General features: G+C 43.8%; 1 protein-coding gene across 3 annotated transcripts in view; it reads left to right on the plus strand.

Moving 5' to 3' along the window:
* Positions 1-2264: 2264 nt before the first annotated feature.
* The window catches only part of NDE1 (nudE neurodevelopment protein 1), a 28282-nt gene continuing 5245 nt past the window's right edge, over positions 2265-25301 (plus strand). For 2 of the 3 annotated variants that reach the window (XM_015245941.3, XM_006212087.4), the window contains exons 1-5: positions 2265-2399; positions 8966-9091; positions 10107-10260; positions 14643-14791; positions 24307-24443. In XM_015245941.3, coding sequence (XP_015101427.1) covers positions 9009-9091; positions 10107-10260; positions 14643-14791; positions 24307-24443 — 523 coding nt within the window. In that variant the 5' untranslated portion in view covers positions 2265-2399; positions 8966-9008. The remainder of the gene's footprint in view (positions 2400-8965; positions 9092-10106; positions 10261-14642; positions 14792-24306; positions 24444-25301) is intronic. The other variant, XM_015245938.3, reaches the window with a different exon arrangement.

The following is a 25301-nucleotide window of genomic DNA, read 5'->3' on the forward strand; positions in this document are numbered from 1 at the left end:
ACTTGTGAAAAGTGTTTTAACATTTTTCTTAAGATATATTTTCTTATTTATAGCCTCTGTTAATCTTATTTCTATTTCTTTGTTCTGCAAGCAATTACGCATCAAAATACAATTTGGTACTTGTGAAAAGTGTTTTAACATTTTTCTTAAGACGTATTTTCTTAGGTATAGCCTCTGTTAATCTTATTTCTATTTCTTTGCTCTGCAAACTCTTTCATCAGAAAGTAAGAGTAACTTTCAGTTTTTTCCTTATCCAAATTATAGCATTCATGTTTATGAAATCCGGATGAAGATTTATTTTTGCATAATTTAAGTGGCTACTTTACATTCAGTTCAGCTCCTAAATTAACCTAGCTGCCAAGAGTTTCTGCCCCAGCAACTTCTGCTTATGTCATGTTTAGTGTTTTGAAATGAGAAATTACGATGGAAGGATTTAAGCAAGAGAAACCCAGCTTCCTGCTCTTTTATATCTAAAAGCTACAAAGAAAACAAATTGAATATAGCAAGGAAAAAGTTTTAAAGTACACCAAAATTTCCCTTTCATTTTTAAGGTTTAAACCCTTACGACAAACCCATTTACCTAAACTCCTATTCTTGAAGAAAACTTTAATGATAATCATTTCAATGTCTTCTTCCCTTTTTTTTAAACGGAAAATGAAGAAAATTGAAAACCAACTAGTGTAAATGACCTGACCAATGCCATTTAGTCAGTACTGATACCTCAACAATTTGTGTTTCAGTTTGTCTGACTTGAGTGAGTGTTCCCTGCCCAGAAACCTCAGAGAATGGGTAGGGTCAAAACAAATCTCTAGAAAGCACAAGAGCAAAAGTGTCAAGAGGGTGTAAATGATTTATTAGCATGTGGGACTAGGTGGAGGTTTCCTAGAACACATTTTGATTTCCTTAACCCTGTTGTTGTAGGTGGTACTTACCTCTTGTGTCTCTCAGCTTCTTTCAGGAACTAGCAAGGATTCAAAACAAAGTAGAATTAGAGAAAGGTCATTATTAACCATGGCTGGGATGCAGGAGGGATTCTGTGAGTATGGTTGGAGGCCTCAAAGTAACTATGATCTCTTTGCCTCTAGCATCATGCTGAAGAACACTGGTATAGGAGTTAAACAGATGGCGCTTTGAAGCCTGATTTGTTGTATAGTAATTGCAAGAACTTGGGCAATGCATTTAACTTCCTGCACTTTTGTTTTTCTCATCTTTAAATATGAGGACAATAAATGTGCTTTCTGTGGTTCTCATCATCTGGGGCTGAGCTCCACTGTCACCTTGTAGAGTGGCCTTCCCTGTCATTCTATCTGAAGTGACCCCTCCCCGGCCCTTTTCTATCATATGACCTTGCTTTGTTCATAGCACTTATTAGGATCTGAAATTACTTCATTTTTTCTGTTTGCTGGTTTAGTGTCTTTATCAACAGTGTAAGCCCTTTGAGGACAGGCGTCTTGTCTGACGTTTGTTGTGCTGTAAGTGTGAGTGAATGCTCAGTAAATATTTGTGGAACAATTAGGATTGCTGTGAGAATTAAAGGAGAAAACCCACATCAAGAAGAGAGTATTGTGCACCCACATCAAGAAGAGAGTATTGTGCCTGATACAGATAAACAATAAAAAAAAAATCATGATCACCCCATAGATTGTACTTAATTAGCAGTGCTTAGGCAGTGTCCTAAGCGTTTTACAAATGCCAAGTTAACTCATTTCGTCTCTGCATAACCCTGTGAGGTAGAATCCTATCATGAACCCTTTTACAGATGAGGAAAGTTAAGTCATAGAGTTTGAGTAACGTGCCCAAGATCACACAGCTACTGAGGGGCAGAGCTAGGATACAAAGCCAGGCTCCAAATGAAACTCTTAAACACTAAGTTTTGCTGCCTTTGAAGAAGATAACGATGTCGAAAATTTTATATTCGGTGTAAAGGAGTCAGAAGAACATGGGACATTGCTTGCTTAGCCTAAACGGACCTACTTTGTCCCTCTATCTGCTTTGGGGAAAATGCAAGAACAGGAAAAAGCAATCGGTGTCAAAGGGGTGGGCATCATATTTTCCTGAAGTGCGTGGCCCTTAAGTCCAAGCCTGTTCCCCCGGTGTCCAGGGAGCAGCCAGCATCCTCCAAGGCCGGCCAGAACCCTGCCCAGCAGCGGGAACCTCCCAAGCCTCCGCCCGCCCAGAGCCGCCGCGTGGCCGCGCCGCGCCCGGGCCCTGGGAAAAAAAAAGTTTCCAAAAGGCGCTGCTCGGCGCTGATTGGCCGAGGCGGACGCGGTCCCGTGGCGCGGCAGCCAATGGGCGGCGCCCGAAGCGAGCGCGGGGGCGGGGGAGGTGGCCGGAGGCACGGGCCTTGCTGCCCTCTGCCGCCGCTGCTGCCGCCGCCGGTCCTCGCACCCTGAGCTCTGGTAAGTGCGGAGCTGCGGTCCCTGGGGTGGGGGCTACCCGAGGACTGCCACTCCCACCGCCACGGCCGCCGGAAAACTATTCTGGCCGCCTGGCGCCCGCCGCGCTCTCGGGACCCCCGGCCGCCGCCGTGCAGATACCCTGCCGCGCCCCTAGCTTGCGCGTCGCTTCGCCGGCGTTGGGCTCGAAAATAGCGCTTTCCCGGAGCCACCCTTCCTAACTTTGTGCCTTCTCACCCTTGTGTCTCTCGCTCCCGTGCCTTGCCAACTTTCTTTCTCTTTTTGCACTTGCTTCTCCGACCCGGCTGCCCTCCCCTTCCTCCTTGACTTCTCGGTCCTTCTGTCTTCCTCGTCCTGGGTGCCCGCAGTCCGGCTGCTCTGCCGTCCTATTCCCTCCCACCTCGCCTCCCCTCCTGGACTCCTCTATCCTTTCTTCTCGCTCTGTTTTCTGCCCCTTAGTCCTCGCCATCCCCTTTTCCCCTGCTGCCCCCACCTCCCCCTCATTTCCTGTAGCCTGCCCCCCGCCCCCCAATTCTCTCCCACTTCCCTACCCAGCTTCTACCCTCAGTGCAGGCCTCTTTCCAGACCCCTTCCTTGGCACTTCCCTCCCTTTGGGAACGTGTTTGGAACAGTCTTCTTCCCTCCGCTTTTCTCAGATCTCTGTTGCAGGACGGTTCAGATTTCCCCTGACAGCACTTTGGGAGAGGATTGAATAAAGGATGAAAACGCTAATTCTACAGCTTGAATGCGGTGGCTGGGCTTACGTGCCTCTCTGAGGTCATAGGAAACGCCGCCACCACCTTGACACTGCTTTTTGGGAAGCTACATTATCTTCTCCAGTCATCTCAAGTTCTCTGTCTCCTGAGGGCCTGACCTTCCCTGGTTTCTTCGTTCAGGGTTGTACCAGGCTGTGCCTCTCTCCTCTTTCAGCCTGAGATCCCTTTTAACTTCAGTCGTAAAGAAGTGGCCTTTGCAGCACCCGCTGGATAGAAATTTGTCATTTTCTATGCTAGTTTCGTTCATGTATTGTAGGATAGGATGGCGTTTTAGGACATGGGTAGGATGCTTTGAAGAATAATTGGATGCCAGCGACTCCCAGAGCCACTTGTTACCTGACACCCCACCCCCTCATTGCTGTTTAACCACTTTTGAAACATAATCTTTTTTCTTAGTGTCTTTTGTATCAGATTAGATACAGATGAGCTATGTCCCTAAAGTGGCAGAGGCGTCTGATTGGTATATTTTACCCCATTTTGGATAATAGTTTCTTAACTTGGCTTGTTCTGTCAAGATGTTATTTTTGTTTCCAAAGTGTGTTCTTTTGCTTTCAAATGTGTGAGCCCAGATTACACTCCCCTTCCTCACAAGGTAATTTCCTATTACCGTACTATTGTTTGCACCTCGCCCTGATGTAGGTGCTTTTTGTCTGCCTGGCTCAGCAGTGCCTAGCCCTTAGTAGGTGTTGGGAAATGAGTGAAAAGGAATGGAGGAGGGGGAGCCGAAGTAGAAAAAACTCCTTCCTTGGTATCTTGGTTCAATAGAATAAAATTATCCTTGGACAATAGCTTTTCTGGTTTTTTTGGTCCAAGTTTAAGCTTCTTAAAATTTCAAAAGCAATATATGCTTACTGTAAAAAACAACAATGTATCAGGTACAAGTTCTCATCTCAGTGCTTGTCAATTCTGGTACATCCGACTCGATCCTGTTTGTGTACACAGAGGGAGATACATTTGCAAACAAAAATGGCATTCTTTCTTAACATATGAACCTTTTTCCATATTAGTATTAATTAATTCTTCGTAACAACGATGTGATTTCCCAATCAGTCCTCTGTTGACAGTTGTTTCTCCAGTTTTCCACATCAGTCAATGAGGGTGTACACCCATGAGCATATGTCCTTGCATGCCTAGTGAGGATTTTTGTAGGTAGATCATTACAGACTCTGAAAATGCTGGGACAGAAGCCAGACTTGCTGACTCTTGACTGATTTTGCCCCAGTGCTGTCACTTCTGCAAAATGCAAAGCCTACCTCATAACGTCGCCGTAGGAGCATGTGCCGACTTTTGGCAGCTGCTTTCTCTCCCTCCCTGCCCCTTCCCTTTCCCAGGTGTTCTGATTGGGAAGGTTTGGGGTTGGGGTGGAGAAGAGCTGTGAGTTAATTCCTGATGATTTATACATGTGTATTGCTGCTGACGCGCCGTGCTGGCTTACTTCACTCAGGAAAGCTGAGAAAGACGGCTTTGTTTTTTCTAGAGTTTTGAAATCAAAGGTGTGTGTCTCAAGTGTGCTTTCAGACTTTCCTCTTAAGTTTGATTGTGATAAACATGCCAAAACAAAACAAGAAAACTTTCTGAAACAAGAGTAAAAGTTAGTAGTAGTAGAGTAAGAGTAGATCTCATTTATCCAAAATAAAAATTAACGCTGCTTGAACCACTTGATCCCAGTTTGTTCTTGCGTGCTGTAGCACATACATTTGAGGTGCCTGTCAGTTTGTCCACAGAGCTGCTGGGACACAAGGGCATGTTACTGTATTGAGAAGGCGAGGTAGGATGCCATATCCCTTTGCCCAGAGGCAATAAATGCATGCAGTGTCCATTTTTAAGATAATGGGTATAAAGGTGTGTATACTGTCACCGAGCGTTGACATCTGCCTGCCACAGTGCTTTTTGAAAGACTTCGTGGACTAAAGAGTGAATCTGCCTTCCAGTCAGCCTTTTTGTAACCCCAGGCAGACTTTGAATTTGAATTCAGAGACTCCCTTGCACTGGGTTCTAATTTGCCACTGTCACTCCCTTGCACCTATGGAGATGGCCCATGCATACAGTGTTTCTGCTCCAGCTTCCGCTCCTAAGAAACCGCATGATTGTCTTGCCTACCAGCCTCTTACACCTGAACAGCATAAGAGGATCAAGTTGTTTGGAAATAATGTGTTAAATGCCTAGCACACTGCAAATAGGTGATGATAAGAGGGGGACCTTTGCAAGTCATCCTACTTGCTATCTGTGGTGGAGAATAATATACATTAGAACTTCCTGAGACATTTTCAAATGGCAAAAAAAAAAAAGGTCTTAGATTTTTAAGATTGCTGTTTCATAAAGTGAAGTTCAGATGTTACTTCTCTCCTCTTAGCCCGAAGCATAGTTTTCCTCTTCCCTAAGGATGTTTTTAAAAATGCAGGGGTTGTAATTAGAGCCTCTTCCCCAGTGGAAGTGCCTCCTAAAACATCTCAAATTCATTCCTTTCCTGAAGCTTAAGTTTAAACCTCACTGGCCATGATAACAGTGTTTTAAGGAGCCGTTTTCTAAAATTGTCTAAATATGTCATAAGACTGCAGGATGAAGGCTATTAAGCTCCAGTAACTGTATCATACTCCTTATGATGTAAACTGGGGGAGGGGGCCGTTTCCAACGTGGCACGCTATCCTCCAGCCCCTTCCCATTAATGAGATGCCACTCAGGTGCTGAGGGAATGAAAGGTTTTCCCCATCCTGTTAAGTGTCTTAGGGATTTACAGATATAAACTATAAACTAGCCTTCAGAGGGTCTCTTGCTACTTGCTTTTTCTTAACCTCATATCCCCGTCAATCTCTATCTTCCCCTGTATGCCTTTATTCCATGAGTATTTATTGAATGCCTCTTGTATGCCAGGCACTGCTCAAGGCTTTGGGGATAAAAAAAGCAAGATGGTGAAGGTCCCTGTACTCAACAGCTGATGTTCTGGCGGGGGGGGGGGGGAGATAAAAACAAAACTCAGAAAGTGATAAAGTAGGTGTTAATAGGATAGTGAAGGTCTGGAGGAGGTATTTGGTGAGATATTCAGATAAGGTCTCTCTGGGAAAGGCATTTCAGCTGAGATATGAATGACAGGAAGGAAATCCGGGCAGAGAGCTGAGGGAAGAGCATTCCAGGCATCGAGAACAGCCAGTGCAGAGGCCCTGAGGCAGAAGCAAGCTTGATGTGCTCAAGGAACCAAAAGAAGGCAGTGTGGCTACAGTATAAAAGAGGGAGAGGTAGGGGTGTAAGAAATGTTTAGAGAGGTAGGCAAGGACTAATTTATGTTGAACTTGGATATGACGTTTTTCCATGATCTTTTTCCAAACAGCAGCAAAGTCAGCATACATTTGTGGTTCCTAGTTCCTCACTTTCTCGCCCTCTTGTACGTAGACTTCCTCCCATGCTGTGCCATTGAGACGGTCCTCAGTACTATCACTAATGGCCACACAGCACTTAATTATAGTTGCATGGGCTCGGGGCTCTTGACACTATGAACGTTGGTTTGGTGACTACATACTAGATGAGATCTGGGCTCATTACAGCCTATGGCTTGAGCAGGGATTACCCTCACCCATCACCGTGGTAATTACTGTTATTTACACTCTAGGTACTCTGTCCTTTTTACTTTCAGCAAACAAGATCCTTCACTGTAAATATTAATCAGGCCTCTCTTGTGGCAGAAATCCAACCCTAACTGGTACAACCAAGAAAGGGAGTTGATTATCTTTCATAACTTAAATCAGGTATGACTAGATACAGGTGTCCAAACGATACCGTCAGGACCCAGTCTCTCCACTTCTTGGCTCTGCTTTCCTTTGGCTTCATTCCCTGGCAGGCTTCTCCCTTATGATAGCAAGATGACCACCAGGAATGGATGGACCCTCATGGAAAGAGAATTTCTCCCCCCCCCCAGCTTTATGAAGATATAACTGACATATAACATTGTCTAAGTTTAAGGTGTACCACATGATAGTTTGGTCCATGTATTTATTGTGAAATAATTACTACAATAAGGTTAGTTAACACCTCCAGAGGGTTTTCTTTCTTGATAGCTCTGCAAAAGGCCTGGGCCTGACGCTTGTCAGCTCAGCTTGGGTTAGGTCCACCCCTAAGCCAGTCATTGGTTTAGCTTGGATTAGGCCCACCACTGAGCCAGTTACTGATGCTGGAGGTATTGGTTAGTAGTCATGTGCCTTCTCCCAGATGTAAAAGGTGATGTTGGGTCCATCTGAGCCCCATGGCATGAATGTAGGGTTGGTTTCCTCAAGGGGATATTGGGGCACCATTAGAGAAAGATGGACGAAGGAATGCTGGATTGGGTGGAAAAAATCAAATTAACAGATTTCTACTCTGTCTAGCTTCTCTGCTTCAATCAAGCTTTCAGAGAAACTCTGTTCCCCAGAAAAGGGTAGGTGGAGGCATGGCATGTTTTCTCTGAATTAGGGAAGGGAAAGAAGATGTGACCACAAGTCCTAACAAAATGAGAGTTATCAGCAAGTGCTGTGCTCAGATATAGGCATCATTGTTCACTTTCTACCGGGAATCCAGAAGTTGGTGATGTGTCCGTGCCAACGTTGACATACATAGCAGAATGATTTGTATTTTTAGCTGAAAATACAGCTTGTTAGTCATGTCTTACAGAGTGAGGAGTTGTCCCCAAAGACAGAACAGTGAGCTCACTTGAGGGAAAGAAGGGACTTTGGAGAGAGCTCATTTGGATTCCTAATGATCTTTGGACAAGCTCAGAGTCTTAAATAAATTGAGAAAATAAGCTATTACATTGAGAGGTGCTATCAGCAGGGAGTCCATAGACTGATAACTGTTAATAGAAATTCGTTCCCTAACGTCTGCTCTGGATAGCTCAGTCCTTAGAGCCAAGGCCCTTATCACCACTCCTTCTGGCGACTGTTTAATTTGTGTCCTCTTGTTCTTGTACCCAATTCTCCAAAATCCCATCTGCTTCCTCTTCCTCACCTCCCAGTTAGTCCTCCACCCAGTTTATCCCTCCTCCCTGCTCCACTGTGTTGAAACCACTCTTGCTCACATCATCCATGGCTGACATTTCACTCAGTCTCGTGGGTATTTTCCAGTCCTGTCTTACCAGCTTCTCTGTTGCATCTCAGATACTGTGGACACTCCCTTCTTTCCTTGGAAACCACCTGCTCCCAGGACAGCTCTCTCTTCTGGTTCACTTCTCTCTCACTCGGTTTCTCCGCTGTCTCCTTCCAGTCCTGTGTCTTTCTTTGCCCACCTTTCAAACACTGGCACCCCTCAGAGTTCCATAAATAGGCCTCATTAGATTCTCCCGTCGTTCTGGCACAAGAAAAAGGGAAGAACCAGTTACAAACTCATGACTCTTAAATTTGCATCGCTAACCCAGACTTCACCCCCAAGGTTCAGATCCAGTGTTGCATCTCCGTGTATCACAGGCACGTCCAACTACAAGTGTCCGAAACTGGGTTCATTATCCCCTCGCCCTAAAGGCTTTCCTTCTGATAGTCTCCATCGCTGGTGATGGGGATGGTGGTGACACCTGGCTGCCTAAGTTAGACCCCCTGAGCTGCCCTCCCCTACTCTCCCTCCAAATGTATTAAATCAGCAAATCCCAGTAGATTTCTCCAGCCATGGAATGTAAAGTGCGGGTGGACTCTATTTGGTCTGCGTTTAGTTTTAGTTTTTTGGCAATGTTTTTTGCCAAATTTAATTCAGCGTGAAGTTCAGAATTTTTTTTCCCCCTCATTAAAGATCAGCTATTTAACCAGATGTGGGTAGTAATTTTAAACCTTTCTCTCCTAGACATCATGTCACAAGAGGAGTAATCTCTTCCCTTGCTTCCACAATGGAGGACTCGGGAAAGACCTTCAGCTCTGAGGAGGAAGAAGCTAACTACTGGAAAGATCTGGCTATGACCTACAAGCAGAGGTCAGTTCTCCAAAGTTCCCCCTGCGCTTTCTTCCCACCATGACTGCAGCAGCCATTCGTTGTAGGCCTACTACGTGACAAGCACTGTGAGGGCTTAGTCTACATTATCTCAGTTAAATCTCAACATTACCCTGTGAAGAAACCATTCTCACCCCACTTTACACATGAGGAAACTGAGCCTTAGTGAAAGCAAGTAACTTGCCCAAGGGCATGCAGCAGAACTGGAGTCTGAACCCCAAAGCTTAGGGTCCTGAGCAAACTGCTCTGCTACTTCCCGTCGTATTTTCTGGCGGAGTTTTATCAGCTCCCGGATGCTGTATCCGGTCCGCCCTTCGTGTGTGGAGAAAGAACGTCCTCCTAGGCCTAGCAAAATGAGTTGTTACAGATTTTTCAATTCGAGCCCAGTGTTGCAGCGCCCATATCTGGCAGCTGTGTGTGTGTGCTTAACATTGTTTCTTTTTATTTCTCATGGATTCTTAGAATCTCCGCATGGAGGTCTTAGTCCTGTTCCTCTAATTTCTTTGTACTTAGTTTGATTTAAGGATAATTCAGGCTTGGTGTTTAAAAAATATATATATCCTTTGAGTTTTAAGGGTTGAGAAACTAGAACTGGGTATTTAGGCTGTGGGGCAGGGACACATTATAGTAGTGTGATAAGTGAACATTTGTATCATGTCCAATTTCTCCTTACAAATAAATCCACAGAGAATACATAATCCAAAGTGTATTTATTACACGTTGGGCTCCAAAAATACAGGTGGAAGGAATAAGTGAAGAGTGAATTGGTTAAGAGAGGGCTGTGGAGCCTGGTACGTCTGGGTGCGGGTCCAAGCTCTGTTTCTTCTTTGACCTTGAGACAAGTCACTTGTCTACACCTCATCTTCTCATCTGTGTAATGAGGACAGTGATAGTTTCGACCTCAAAAGGGAGTTGAATAAAGAGCTGATCCACATGTAACACTCAGCAGCGTGTGAGCGCTCCGCACGTCGTCAGCTGACATCTGGGGATTCTGTAGGGCAGAGAACACGCAGGAGGAGCTCCGAGAATTCCAGGAGGGCAGCCGAGAGTATGAAGCTGAATTGGAGACGCAGCTGCAGCAGATCGAAACCAGGAACAGGGACCTCCTGTCCGAGAATAACCGCCTTCGCATGGAGCTGGAAACCATCAAGGTGAGGGGTCAAGAGGAGGCGCATGCAGGTGTTGGGGGCTTCCAGCATGTGACTGGAAAAGGGAGCCCCACAGACGTGGTCCCTGGCCGGCCAGTGCGTGTGGTGCTTGAACACTTTATGCCCCGAAGGAGGCACTCTGTGAGAGCCTAGTCTCATGTGTGTCCCATGGCCATTCTTGGCTGTTATGATGCTCCCACGAGGCACGTGGAGGGTAGACCTTTCTAGAGTGTGGAATGTCACTGTGGAGAATTGCTGATCGTTATTTTATGAGGCCCAGGGTTATGCTGTCCAGCATGGTAGCCCCTTGTTGCGTGTGGTTACTGACATTTAATTAAAATAAATCAAAATTCAGTTCCTCGATTGTACTAGCCACATTTCGAGTGCTCAGTAGCCGCGTGTCTCTGGCGGGTATCCGTGTGGGACAGAGAGGCTGTAGAACGTTTCCATCGTTGTAGAAAGTTCTGCTGGACGGTACTGCTTCCTCCGCCTGGGCACTGTTGACGTTAGAAGCCACATAATTCTCTGGAAAATTGTAGGGTTTTTAACAGCGTCCCTCGTCTCCACCCACTAGATGCCAGTAGCACCCTCTCCCCCAGGTTGTGACAACTGAAAATATCTGCAAACATTGTCAAGTGTCTGGAGAACCACTGCTGTGCGGGGCGAAGGCTGCCTTTCGGACACTGCTGGGCTTAGCAGGTGATCATTAAGTGTAACGCTGGGCCCTTAGAGCCTAAGGCTCAGCCTGCGTCGCCAGGCCCGGACCCGCCCCGCCCTGAGAGTCTCAGTAAGTCTGGGTGGCGCCCTGGCATGTTTGCATGTCTTTTTTGTTTTTTTAAACAAAGCTCCTCATATAAATTTGGATGAGCTGCTGAAAAGAGCCAAGGCCTTGCAGTGTGAGCCCAGGGGTAGGTGTGCTAGACAGCGGGAGGAGATGTTCCCTTTGGCCTCTGGAAGCTTCATGAGGAAGACAAACCTAACAGCTGAAGCACTTAGGGAAAGGGTGCTTGGTCACATCTTACTGACCGTGAGATCATTCTGGGAGTGATGTGCACGGGTTGGACACAGGGTTGTGGAGGAGCTGGGGGGCTTGAGCTGGTGTTTGAAGTGGTGGGTGTGTGTGTCTTTCTGTCTGTCTAGCCAGCAGTTTGGTGCACAGGGGTTTGATGGTGAGTTAATCTGGACCTGCCATAGGCAGGAGCAAGAATGAGTGTCCAGTGGACCTGGGGAATCTGGCTTTACTGGCACCCAAGGAAAAGTGGGATCAACAAACGGATTGGGACTAAGAGATGGGAGTAGCAGAGGAAGAACCCCACAGACCCTGGAAGCTGAACTGTGGACTTCAGGTTTTTGTGTTGTAGACCACAGAGCCCAGACTGGCCATCCACAGGTCAGTCTGGCATGTAGATGTTGTTTGTTTTAAGCCTTTAGTGGTTTTCCAGGAAACATCTGTGTATCCACTACCTAGGCTTTACCAATCATCTTTGCCATTCTTGCCCTTTATTACATATCTATCCATCCATAAGTCTGTCTTACTTTCCAGTGCGTTTCAGAGTGAATCGGAGACATCTGTACCCTTCCCTGTAAATACGCAGCAGGCTATTAACTAGAGGTGGGGGTTTGACTACAGTTTATTTTTCAATAGTAAAATTTATATCTTTAGTGTTTTTAAAAGATACTTGATATCGGCATTCAAAGTTGTGAGGCTTCCTTTAAAAACCCGGATTTCCGACTTCCTTTGCTCTCCCTTTGCCTTTGATCTTCCTTTGGTGGGTCTGGCCACACCAGGCCTGCCTTCTGCACACCAGCAAAAAGCCAGGTTGTGGTTGCTTCGACAGAACAAGCCTTCTGCACTTTGCCCTGGTCCCCACTACTGTCCTTCCCTCCCCGTCTGTGATCCTAGGGGCTGAGTGTCATTTGCTCCTTAACACCTGGCCCACTTCACTCATTTTGTTAACAGCCTGACCCCTGCCTTGGGCACTGGGGAATCATCATAGCTCTTACACTGAAGGGGACTTGGGCAGGGGAAGCTGTGTGGAAGCAAGACTAGTGGTCTGAGCCACAGTCTGCAGAGGGCAGGAGGACCTCCACAAATGTTGAATAAATACCAAGCAGGTGCTAAGTAATTAACCGCTTCAAAACTGAGCCCTTGAACCAGCAGAAGACCTCTTCATTGCAACCACATGCTAGATGCCTGAGATGTGGGTGTAGAGAAGGGGAGGAAATAGAACTATCTTGGAATAAAGAACTGCCACCAGCACGTATTTCTCAGTCCCCTAAGAGAAATGTCTTCAGCTGAGTTGGACTTCTTGACAACTGGCTTATTCATCGCAAGATGAATTAAAAAAAAAAGCTTGTAAGGGATCAAACAGAGCATCTATTGATGCCTCCATCAGCTGACAGCTTATTATAATTAGCTCCGAATGAAAGCGTAGCAGCTTTTCATGTCCCCAAGTTCAAAGGACATCATTTGAATCTTTACACTGGTGAACAAGCCCTCAAGTTAACTGTGTCATCTCGGAACCTGTGTTTGAATTTAGGCTCCCGTCCCCTCCTGTATTATTTAGGGAAGCACCCAAGTAAAGGGTGCGAGGTGATCAGCGCCGTGCCTGGGAATTCGCGTGTGCCTGGGCCGGGTCTGCCCCTGCTTGTCTGGAGACGCTTCCTGTGCTCACAGCCAGGAAACGGAGCCCAGAGGGGGCTGAGCAGTGTGAGGATGTGACGCCCCTCCCTGTCCTCTCCCTGTAAATAATCTGCTCCTTCTGCGGACCTTCTCCTCTCAGTGGCTCTTGCCACGCCTCTCTGGCCCGGGCACCATTACATCACTCCCCTGTGCTTGCAGACTGTTTCTAGCAACAGCTTTGTTTACTCAGCGGAGTAAAGAAGAGGAGTGGGTGCTGCTGAAACATTTCAGGGTACAAACGTGCTGCCATGTCAGTATCCCAGAGAAGAGCCATCATAATGTGTATGCTGGTCATGATGATCAGTGTTACAGTTTTTTTTAAATAAACTATCATGCCCTTTAAAAACAAAAAAAGAAGAAGAAGAAGATGACAAGTTGGCCCATCTCTTAACTTTCTAATTAGACTTGGGCCTTTCCCAAGTGAGTGTGGGAAGTATTTTCTTTCATGTTTATAGATGAAGGGAAGGTGCTAAGGGTGTTCGGTGAGAAAAAGTAATTTGAAAGAGGAGCCAGAACAGGAGTGAGCGTGAGTGCGTGTGAGTCAGTGTGTCTTTGCGAGTGTGATCAGGGGGCTGTTGGGGGCAGTTTGGCACTGCGGTTCTGAGAGCACGAGCCCAGGTGAGCGGGTTGGATCTTGGCTCAGTCATTTGCTTCCAGTTGACTGTGGGCTAAAGAAGTGACAGCTCAGTTCCCACGGCTCTGAAGTGGCATTAAATGAGGCAACATGAGTCGTGCCCTGAGCCCCGAGGCAGAGTAAGCACGAGGAGTGTTAGCTCCTATGGTTGGGCAACAGCAGATTGTTGAGAAATCGTCTGGGCTCTTCCTTGCCTTGGAAAGCACTGGCCAGATGACAGTAAGCTTCTTTTGGTAATTAGTAAGTTAGGGTTTTTTTTTTTCCTTTTTCCCTTCCTTCCTTCTCTTCCTTCCCTTCCCCAGAGGTCCAGAAGTTCCTTCTAATTCCCCTGTGCTGCAAGGAGTGTCCTGGATCACAAAGTCAAAACAGTTGTCAAACTAAGTCCATGCTGTCCTGCTCTTTACTATGAGACACAAGCAACCAAAATCGCTGGGATTCCCGACAGTCTCTCTGTAATCCAGGGATGTTGCAGGAATCGCCCTTGTGTGTGAGGCTCAGGGAGGTTTACGTGGCTTTTTTTGTGGCTATGGGCACTTGCACAAAATGATTGCTCTGAAGATTGTTGGGGGCTTCTCGACACCAGAGGCTGCAGGGACCAGTGTGGGAGAGGGAACAGGGTACAAGACATTCTGGGGGCCAGGAGGCAGGAAGCATTCGGGACTTGACAGCTTGAATGATGGCCCCTGTTCCTGCCATCTCCCCTCACTTGCTTGAGAGCCCATGTCTGTGGACAGAAGGTTCTACTGACTGAGCTTAGTCAGTCTCCCTGCAGTGGCAGAGGCTGTGAGAGGAAGCCCGGGGTCTCCTGAGTGAGTGTGATGGGAAGGCTGGTCATATAAGACCCTAGAATAAGGGAGAGAGAAGTCCCCTAAAGAAACAGGGGTACTGGTGGGCTGTGCAGAGGGGGAGGAGCAGACACTCAGTGGTTAAGAAAGACACGTCCACTACAACAGGAGCGCTGCCTCCCAGGATGGACCGTCAGTGTTTTAAGGAGGTGCCAGGGAAGGGACATAAACAGGCCCATTGGAAGTCTTAAGTCAGTCACTGAGTGTTGATTCTGTCCTTCAGGAGAAGTTTGAAACGCAGCATTCTGAGGGCTACCGGCAGATCTCAGCCTTAGAGGATGACCTTGCCCAGACAAAAGCCATTAAAGATCAACTGCAGAAATACATCAGAGAGCTGGAGCAGGCCAATGACGACTTGGAAAGAGCCAAACGGTGCGTTGGGAAGGGGAAACGGGGCTTCGGAGCCTTTTTGTGCCCTTGTCGGTCCTGCAGCCTCATGGAGGTGGACAGTAGGCAGAAAGTGCTGCAAATCCAGGGCGCGGCGGGGGCGTGAGATCGGATGGGTTCATTTGGCCATTGGTGGGAAAATGTCAGGCAAGGCTTCCCAGAGGAAATGCCATTTAGGCCAAGGCCGAGGGGTGCCTGGGCGTTATCCAGGGGAAGAAAGTGAGGTGGGATCATCCCAGGCAGAAGGGCAGTATGTGCTAAATAGGCCCTAAGGTAAGAAGGACGGTGTTTCTTAAACTGACATTCTGTAGTTTAGCAGATCACTAACAATAATTACTAACATTTATTGAATAACTACTCTAAGCCAGTTTCGGGGTTTTTTTTTGAAAGGACACCTTTTAAAAATTCAGATACAAATGACATACAGCACCATGCACAGATCTTAAATGCGCAGCTCCATCAGTTTGTACAAATGCGTGTGTTCATGTACCCCACCCCCTCTGCCCCCTCTCCTGTTACGACACGGACCCTTGGCATTGCAGCCACAGCTCCTTGCAGTGCGTTGTGGTGGTTGCTTTAGGGATCACAACAAACACGCTCACTTTATCAGTCTACTTTGTTAATATTGTACCAAATGCAACAGCCTTGCAACCTTATAGAGTCATTTACACATCCTTGAACTTTATACTACAGTTGTAATGCTATTACATCTACCAATTATATGGATCCCACAGTGCATTGTTACAACTTTTACTTTAAAAAGCCAAGTGAATTTTAAAGAAAGTAAGAGGGTAAAAAGATAGCCTTTTGAGGGGAGGGTATAGCTCAGTGGTAGAGTGTATGCTTAGCATGCATGAGGTCCTGGGTTCAATCCCCAGTACCTTCATTAAAATAACAAACAAACAAATCTACTTACCTCCCTCCCCCCCAAAAAAAATAACTTTAAAAGATAGCCTTTTATATTTACCCACATATTGACGGTTTCTGGTTCATGTCTTGCTGAAGTTTCCCTCTGGTATCGTTTCCTTTCAGTTTGGAGAACTTCCTGTAGGATTTCTTGGGGTGCAAGTCTGCTGGTGAATTCTCTTTGCTTTAGCTTTTCTGAAACTGTCTTTCTTTTGTCTTCATTCTTGCAGGATATTTCCACTGGGTGTGGAGTTCCGGGTTGACGGGTGTCTGTTTTCTTTCAGCACATTAAAGATGTCCCGCTGTCTCCTGGTCTCCTCACTGGGGGTCAGAAGTTAGTGGTCATTGGAATAGTCCCTCCCCTGTCAGTAACAGGGTGTTTTCCTCTGGCTGCTCTCAGAATTTCTCTTTATTTTTGGTTTTTTGCAGCTTGACGGTGGTCTGCCTAGATTCTGTGTACTTACCCTGATAGGGTTTACTGGGCTTCTTTGATCTGTAGAGTTGTCTTGCCAAATTTAATTTTGGTCATTGTTTCCTCAAAGATTTTTGCTGCCCTGTTCTTTCTCTCCTGTCTTTCCGGGACACCAGCTACACACCTGTTGGTCCTTTTGATACCATCACACAGGTCACTGAAGCTCTGTTCATGTTTTTGCTAAATCCTTTTTCTCTTGGTTCCTCAAATTAGATCATTTGTGTTGATCTAGTTTCAAGTTCACTAAATCCTTTCCTCCAACCTGCTGTTAAGCCAGTTCCAGTAATGTTTTATTTTAGATATTATGTTTTTTCTAATAATTTCTATTCCTCTACAGAGATTTCGTTCTTTACATCCTTGAGCATAGTTACAGTAGCTTCTTTAAGATCCTTTTCTGCTAATTCTAACATTTCTCTTGAGTTTGGGTCACATTTTCCTTGCTCTTCACACATCTAGTAATTTTGGATTATATTCTGGGAATTACGATGGTGTGTTGCAGAAACTATGGATTCTGTAATGTTTTTATTTTTAATTTTGTTTGCTTGTTAAGTAGGCTGAACTCACACTCCAAACTCTGTCTCCCCTTGATGGGCAGTAGCCAAAATCCCTTTGATTCTGTTATCTAGGATGCTTGAAGTCTGCCATGCACATGCCCTGTCAGGGGTCAGCCAGAGATGTGGGAAAAGTTGACATATGCAGAATTTGGGACTCCCCCGTGGTGATGGACTTCTATCACTGGAGCCGTCAGCACAAAGCTGTTTATAAAGATGCAAAATTCACCCACTGCTGTTCTCTTCTTCCCAGTGTTGGCTCCCTCCCAGTTTTTGACAGTACCTTCAGATCATTGTTCTTCTCATTTTACCCAGACTTTGTATCTATAGGATGTTTGGTCTTATACAAGCTACCTTGTCATTACCAGAAGTGGACTGTCCTTTCTTACTGGTTTGTAAAGAGTTCTTTGTGTATTTTGGGTACGAATCTTTTGTCCTGCATTGAAAATATTTTTTACAGAATTCAGTTGACTTTGTGATATCATTTCCCATACAAATATTTTTCATTTTTAGCTCATCAATTACGTCTCCTTTTGTAACTTCCAGTTTTCCAGACTTCACTAGGGAAATCTCTTTGATCCTTTGATTTTGCATGTATGCTCTTATTCTGTTTTTGCAAGATTTTTTTTATTACTTGTTTTAATTCATACCTTTAATCCACCTGAAATTTATTTTTGTATCTAGTATAAGATATGTGTCTCATTTTATTTTCATTAGATAGACAGTTGTGCCAGTAATGTGTATTAGACACTTCATCTTTTTTCCACTGAATTGAACTCATTTCTGTCATATGTTAACCTCTCAAAAGTCATCCCTTGGTATCCATGGGAGATTGGCTCCAGGATGCCTATGGATGCCAAAATTTGTGGATTCTTAAATCCCTTATATGAAGTGGTGTAGTATTTGCATATAACCTATGTGCCTCCTCCCATATACTTTAAATCATGTCTAGGTTAATTATAGTACCTAATACAATCTAAATGTTATATAAATAGTTGCCAGTGAGTGGCAAATTTGAGTTTTGCTTTTTGGAACCTTCTGGATTTTTTTTTTTCTGAGTATTTTTTTAGTTGCAGTTGGTTGAATCCAAGGATGTGCAACCCACAGATGGGGAGGGCTGACTGTATATTTTGGGATCTAATTTGGAATTCTCTCTTTTGGTCCTGTGTGTGATTTGTGAATTACTACACCAGTGCCTTAATGACTTGGTTACTGTGGCTTGGTAGCATGTTCTGATTTCTGGCAAGCCACTGGCATACAATGATTTCTACCCACATATCACTGATCAAAGCATGGCCAAGCTCTGCCAAGGGGTGGGAAAGTACGTTCTACCCACAGTGAGGCCACAGCAAGGGAGTGGATACAGGAAGAATGATGAATTGGGACCAATAATGCAATTTATCACAAAGAAGTATTACATTCACATTGTTCAAAAATAATATACAAAGGGGTAGAGGGTTTTTTTTAAATGCAAATTCAAACAAATAGAAATTTGTATTATTCCTCCCCCTCCACCCCACAAAAGAGCATTCTGTACACAGTATTGTACATCTTACTTTGTCACATAATAGATCTTGGAGGTCTTGCTGTAGTAGGATACAGAGCATTCTTTGTTGGGTTTTTTTCCCCCAAGTACATAATATTCATTGTATGGTTGGTATTGTGTGATGCAGAATCATTTATTTATCCATCCCCCCGTGGGTAAATATTTCCTGCGTTTCCATTCCTTTGCAGTGGTAAGCACAGCTGTGATGAATGATGGGCGTTGCTTGCACAGATGTAGATCTGTGCACTAAATTCCCAGAAGTGGAATTGCTTGGTCAGAGGATATATGTGCATATGTGATTTTGATAGTTTTTGCCCAGTTGTTCTCTGTATTTGTACCAATTTCCATTCCCAACAGGTATGTGAATAAGTCCCCATTTTCCAAATAGCTTCACCAACAGCATTTTTCAAACTTCGGATTTCTGCCAATCTCACAGGAGACAGAATTATGAGTGACCTTTTGAATTATGAGTGACCTTGAGTTCCTTTTCATATATTTAATATCTGTTTTCTTTCTTTTTCTGTGAACTCTGTCTTTGCTTATTTTTAAATTGGTTGCTGGTTGTTTTTTCCCCTCATCCATTTCTAGGAGGTGTTTATGTATTTGGCTATAATCTGAATTGAAAATATTTAGAGCTTGTCAAATGTCTTCCAGCTTGGTGTTGTATATGTTACTGTCTGAAGTTACGTGGATTTCTATATAGTCAAGTTCATTAGTCATAGTTAGAAGGGCCCTCTGCCGTCCAAGGATTATAAAACAATTGGCCTATGTTTTCTTCTAGTTTTTTTAATGTTTTCTTTCTTTCTCTCTTTTTCTCTCCCTCCCCTCCCCTGTGCTCCCCCACTCCCACCCCACCTCCCATACCCATTTCTCTCTCTCTTCTAAAGATGCATTGGATTCACATTTGGCCAAATACTGAATAATTGAATGTTAAAATCAGGTGACATTGAGACCAAAATCATCATTATAAAATGAATAAAGTTCTGGAATACTGAAGTTTTATTTTTTAAAAAAACCTTAAAACAACTTTATAATTTTATTATAAAATTTTAATTGTTATACTTGGAAAATCTGACAGCCGGCTGCTGCACAAACAATAATTTTTTTTTAAATTGGAGTATAGTCAGCTTGCAATGTTGTGTCAATTTCTGGTGTATAGCATAATAGTTTAGTCATACATACACATGCATACATTCGTTTTCCTATTCTTTCTCATTATAGGTTACTACAAGACATTGAATATAGTTCCCTTAGCTATGCAGTATAATCTTGTTTATCTACTTTATATGTAGTTATCTCGAACTCCCAATTTATCCCTTCCCATCCCCTTACCCCTGCTGGTAACTGTAAGTTCTTTTTCTATGTCTGTGAGTCTATTTATGTATTGTAAATAAGTTCATTTGTCCTTTTTTTAGATTCCACATATAAATGATATCATATGGTATTTTTCTTTCTCTTTTTGGCTTACTTCATTTAGAATGACAATCTCCAGGTCCATCCATGTTGCTGCAAATGGCATTATTTTATTCTTTTTTGTGGTCGAGTAGTATTTCATTGTGTGTGTATGTATATGTGTCTGTGTGTGTATATATATATATATATATATACACACACATATATACATATATACACATATATACATACATGCTACAACCTCTTTATCCAGTCATCTGGTGATGGACATTTAGGTTGCTTCTATGTCTTGGCTGTTGTATCTAGTGCTGCTATGAACCAGGGTGCATCTGTCTTTTTGAATTAAAGTTCCCTCCAGATATATGCTCAGGAGCATTGCTGGATCAAATGGTAACTCTATTTTTAGTTTTTTGAGGAATCTCCATACTGTTTTCCATAACGGCTGCCCCAAACTACATTCCCACCAACAGTGTAGGAGGGTTTTTTATTCTCCACACCCTCTCCAGCATTTATCGTTTGTGGACTAAGAACAATAACTTCTCAGCACCATCAACTGTTTGCTTCTTATGGCCCCTCTGCTGTAAGTCTGTAAAACTGAATGACTCACTTGTAACTGAGGAAGGGAATGAACTAAAAATTAAATACATTCCTTAAATGTTATTTTGTTTAATATACAAGTGTTGGCATACCAAAAAGTTCTACAAAGATTAACATTCATTCTAATTTTACTCTTCTATGTGCTATTACATAGACTTTGTAAAAAAATTTTTTTGTGGTGGAAAAACACTTAACATCAAATTTGCTACCTTAACCATTTTATGTGGGTACAGTTCAGGAGTGTTAAATGCATTCAATTATTGTGTAACAGCTCTCTGGAAAATTTTCATCTTGCAACATTGAAACTCTATACCCACTGAACTCTAATTCCTCCTCCCTGCTCCCTTGGTAATCATCTTTCCCCTTTCTGTTTCTGTGATTTTGACTACTTTAGGTACTCCCTATGCGTAGAGTCATGCAGTGTTTGTCCTTTTGTGGCTGGCTTCTTCTCTTAGCATGATGTCCTTGAGATGTGTCCATGTTGTAGCAGCATGTGACAGGATTCCCTTCCTTTTTCAGGTTGAGCAACATTCCATTGCATGTATGTACTACATTTTCTTTACCATCTATCTGTCGATGGACACTTGGGTTGCTTCCACCTCTTGGCTCTCGTGAGTAATGCTGCAGTGAACAAAGAGTATACGAATATCTCTTTGAGATCCTGCTTTCAGTTCTTTGGAGTATGTCCCCAGAAGTGGGATTGCTGGGTCATGTGATAACTCTATTTTTAATTTTTTGTGGAACCTCCATACTGTTTTCCATAATGACCGCACCATTTTACATTCCCACCACATCCTCACCAGTACTTGTTCTTTTCTGTTCTTTTGATGGAGGCCATTCTGCTGGGTGTGAGGTGATACATAGACTTTTATTTTTATTTTTTGTCCAACTATTTTTTTTTATCTACTTTGGGGATGGGGAGATAATTAGGTTTGTTTGTTTGTTTGTTTATTTTAATTGAGGTGCTGGGGATTGAAGCCAGGACCTTGTGCATGCTAAGCACGCACTCCATCACTGAGCTGTACCCTCCCCCCGACACAGACTTTTAAAGCATTTATTGGCTCAAAAAGGATATTCTCTTAGTTATCTAACAAATGCATCTCTTAATATTTATGTTTACTGAAAATCTATGTTCCTGCTGAACTATTTTCAAGTTCTCATAACTGCCCATGATATTAACAGCTTCCTCAGTCATTATGTATTGCAGCTTTTTACTCTTCTGATAATAAATATGCTTTTATACATCAGTTCACAGAATTTCAACATATAAAGCACACAAAGCTGTTTTCACTCAGTGACAACCAGGATGCTTACCTTTATTTGAAAGCAGAGATTCGCATAGTAACAAAAATCTAAGTGCTGTGCCCTGCTGGTGTTACTGACGCTGATTATATACCCCCAAGTGGTCATGAATCCACACAGGTTTGGGGAGGCCAGAAATGCCACTAATGTCGGTGTTCCATGCCTCTGGCTCCCAGAAGCCAGTAGGAGATTGTAGCCAAATGCTGAGTGTAAATTTTGGATCCAGTTGGAATGCATCTTGGGGTATGGATCCAACATTAATTTTTTTCCAGGTGGCTCCCTGCTATTCCCCAGACCTAGAATAGAACCAGCCATCTTTTCATCAGTGACTTGTGATGCCAACTTTATCAAAACTTAAATTCTTACGCGTATTTGGATCTGTTTCTGGAAACTTCGGTTCTCCTTGCTCTGTCTGATCTTATAACTGCTTCACTCTGCGCCATACTGCTCATTATTGGTGGTTTATGATAGAATGTTCTTTGTATCTGGTAGAGCTAGATCCCCCATCTCTTCTTTTTCAGAGTTCTCTTTGCCACTTTTTTCTTCCAGTTTTATTGAGATAGAATTGACATACAGCATTGTATACGTTTAAGGTGTACAGCATGATTTGACGTACACACATCATGAAAGGATCACAGTTAGTTTAGTGAACATCTGTCCTCTCATAAAGACATATTAAGAAATAGAAAAAAAATCCTTTCCTTCTGATAAGAACTCTTAGGATTTACTCTCTTAGCAACTTTCATATATTTATCATATCGTACATTACATCCTTAATACCTTATAACTAGACGTTTATACCCTTTGACCACCTTCACCCAGCTGCGCTACCCCCTGCCTCTGGTAACCACAAATCTGATCTCTTTTTCTATGAATTTGTTTGTTTCTGAAATATAATTGACCTGCAACACTATGTTAGTTACTGTTACACAACATAGTGATTTGCTATTTCTATGTGTTTCAAACTGATGACCACAATAAATTGTTTAAGATCACCACGCAAAGATGTTATGTAGTTATTGACTATATTCCCCACACTGTACTTCATACCTGTGACTCATTTATTTTGCTCCTGGAACTTTGTATTTCTTAATCTCTCACCTAGTCCCTCCTCCCCCAGTCCCCTCCCCTGTGGCAGCCACCTGTTTATTCTCTGTATCTATAACTCTGTTTCTCTCTTGTTATGTTTGTTCATTTATTTTGTTTTTTTAGATTCCCCATGTAAGTGATATCATACAGCGTTTATCTTTCTCTGACTTATTTCACTAAGTTTAGTACCCTGCAGGTCCATCCATGTTGTCACAGATGGCAAGATCTCATTCTTTTTTGTGGTTAACAGTCCTCTCCTGGCCATTCTTATTTCATTATCACATCATCTTTCAGATAAATCCCCCTGTGCCTGTGTCCCCCAATAAAAACCTATTCATATTTTTATTAGGATGGTGTTAAACGTATTAGGTAGCTAATGGAGAATTGATTTATGATTTGGGGTCTTCCTCTTCATAAATACCATATGCCTGCATTTTGACTAGTCTCTGTGCCCTACAGTACATTCTTACATGTTTGTTGTTACATGAATTCCTAGGTATTTTATTTTTGTAATTTTTGTTTGACATGCCAGCCTTGGGGTCATTTTAACTGACTCCAGTATCATACCATCCCTTTGTTGTTTTTAATCAGGCACTTTATTTTCTTTACCTCTAAACACCCTTTGAGGTAAGAACAAAGATGACTCAATCTGAACATAGGATGTGCTGAATAAATGAATGATTGTTCCTCACTTTGCCGCTGGAGGCCCAGAGGCCCAGAGACCCAGAGAGGTTAAGTCACCCAAGGACACTTAGCTAGTCTTACACGTTAGAGCCAGGTGTTACCTCATGGGTTCCACTCCAAACAAATCCTTCTAATCACCATGAGATACAATTAGCAGGATGTTAAAGGTCTTCTGGAGACAAACAGGATCAGTGAGAAAAATTGCTGACATGTATCGAGCACTTAATGTTTGAAACATCTGTTGTTTGCTTCACGTGTTACTCCACTCCCCCCCAGCCACCCCCCACCCCTCCCAGTGCGGAGGGACTGTTACTCCCCTGCTTTGCATATGAGGAAACTGAGGCACAGAGAAGGTAGCTTGTCCAGAGTTGAAAAGGTTTGATTGCAGGACTTCTCAGCAACTTTAACATGGCATTCCAGTGACTGCCTACATTGTTCAAGAGAAGTGGTTGTTAGCAGGGCAGGTGGGCTGGGGCTAGGTGTTCTGAACTTTGTTAAGGTAACTGAGGGACTAAGGTGGCCTCTTCTGCCTGTTTAAATTCCTGTTATTACATTGCATGTGTGTATTATAGAGTATTCTGAATACTGATTGCATTGTGAGTCTCTGAGACAAGATAGAACAGGCCACTCTTGGCATTTCACTGGGGCTTGTATATGGTCCTAATTAGGTCTTGACTTGTTGCTAAATGCCGTATGGACATGGTCTCATTTAACCCTTGGGACGGCCTCGTGCACCTCATGCGCTGAGATGGTTCCTGTTGTGCAGGTGGAGAGCCCGGTCCTGGCAGATTGAGGGGCTTGCTCGGCTCTGTGGGATTAGGAAGTGCCAGTGCTGGGACTCGCACCCCGTGTGAGTGACCTTGCTCGTCTCCCGGGTCTCCAGATATCAGACAGACGTGCCATTTGCTCTCTTGGACAGCTTTGCTTGTCTCTTACCCAGGGCCACGATCATGTCTCTGGAGGACTTTGAACAGCGCTTGAATCAAGCCATTGAAAGAAATGCCTTCCTGGAGAGTGAATTGGACGAGAAGGAGAATCTCCTAGAATCTGTTCAGCGGCTGAAGGATGAAGCCAGAGGTCAGAAGGCCTTGGCTTTGTTCTGTGTGTGTGTGTCACCAGCATTGTGCCCTCTCCCCACCTGAGGATGTCCTGTCCCACAGGATTGCCAGCATTGTCTCTGCTGGAAATCCGTGCCCTGCTTGGCACATGGGCTGTTTGGTCCGAGGGTGGGGACCACAGTGAGCAGGCTGAGCCGTGGTCCCCACTCTATGCTAAGAATTGTCAGATGTCCAGCCCTGTAAAGACCCTTCGTGGATACTTAAGCCCAGCGCCAGCTTTATGCTCAGCAGGAGCACAGGAGTTTTGTGGGGAGAAAATTCCCGTTGATGAAGTTAGCCGGCCTATCACATTTGTGACTTGGTGACACCTGGTACACGTGGCTTAGAACTCCGGAGTCTCATCAGTGTCCGCTCTTTGGAGGCAGCAGTTCCGGAGGTGGAGCTTTATAACTGAGATTTTAGCAAATCATGTTGGGTCCATCAGTCCTGACAAAGTCCCAATTCATGATTGATGACATTCATTTGATTTCTGATGTGTAGCCAGTAGAAGGGGGATTAAAAAGAAAAACTCTCAAGTTTAAAAGGTAGTTGTTCCTAAATGCCCTTCAGAAATGAACTGCTTAGGTAAATTACATAGACTTATTTTGTGGAATGTTCAACAAGTTGTTAAACAAGGTGTAGACATAAATGTCATAGAAAACTTGTTAGAACATACCATCGAAGGGGGAAATACATAGAAAGTAGATGTATGTTTCTATTTATGCTTAATAAAAATTATTCATGTTATATGCTTAATAGATCACATATGAACTAATATGTGTGAAAATGCAGAGAAAAAAGGTTGAAAATATCTCCCCTGTATTATATGATTGTGGGT

The sequence above is a fragment of the Vicugna pacos genome, chromosome 18 (assembly GCF_048564905.1).
Source record: "Vicugna pacos chromosome 18, VicPac4, whole genome shotgun sequence".
Classification (NCBI taxonomy): Eukaryota; Metazoa; Chordata; class Mammalia; order Artiodactyla; family Camelidae; genus Vicugna; species Vicugna pacos.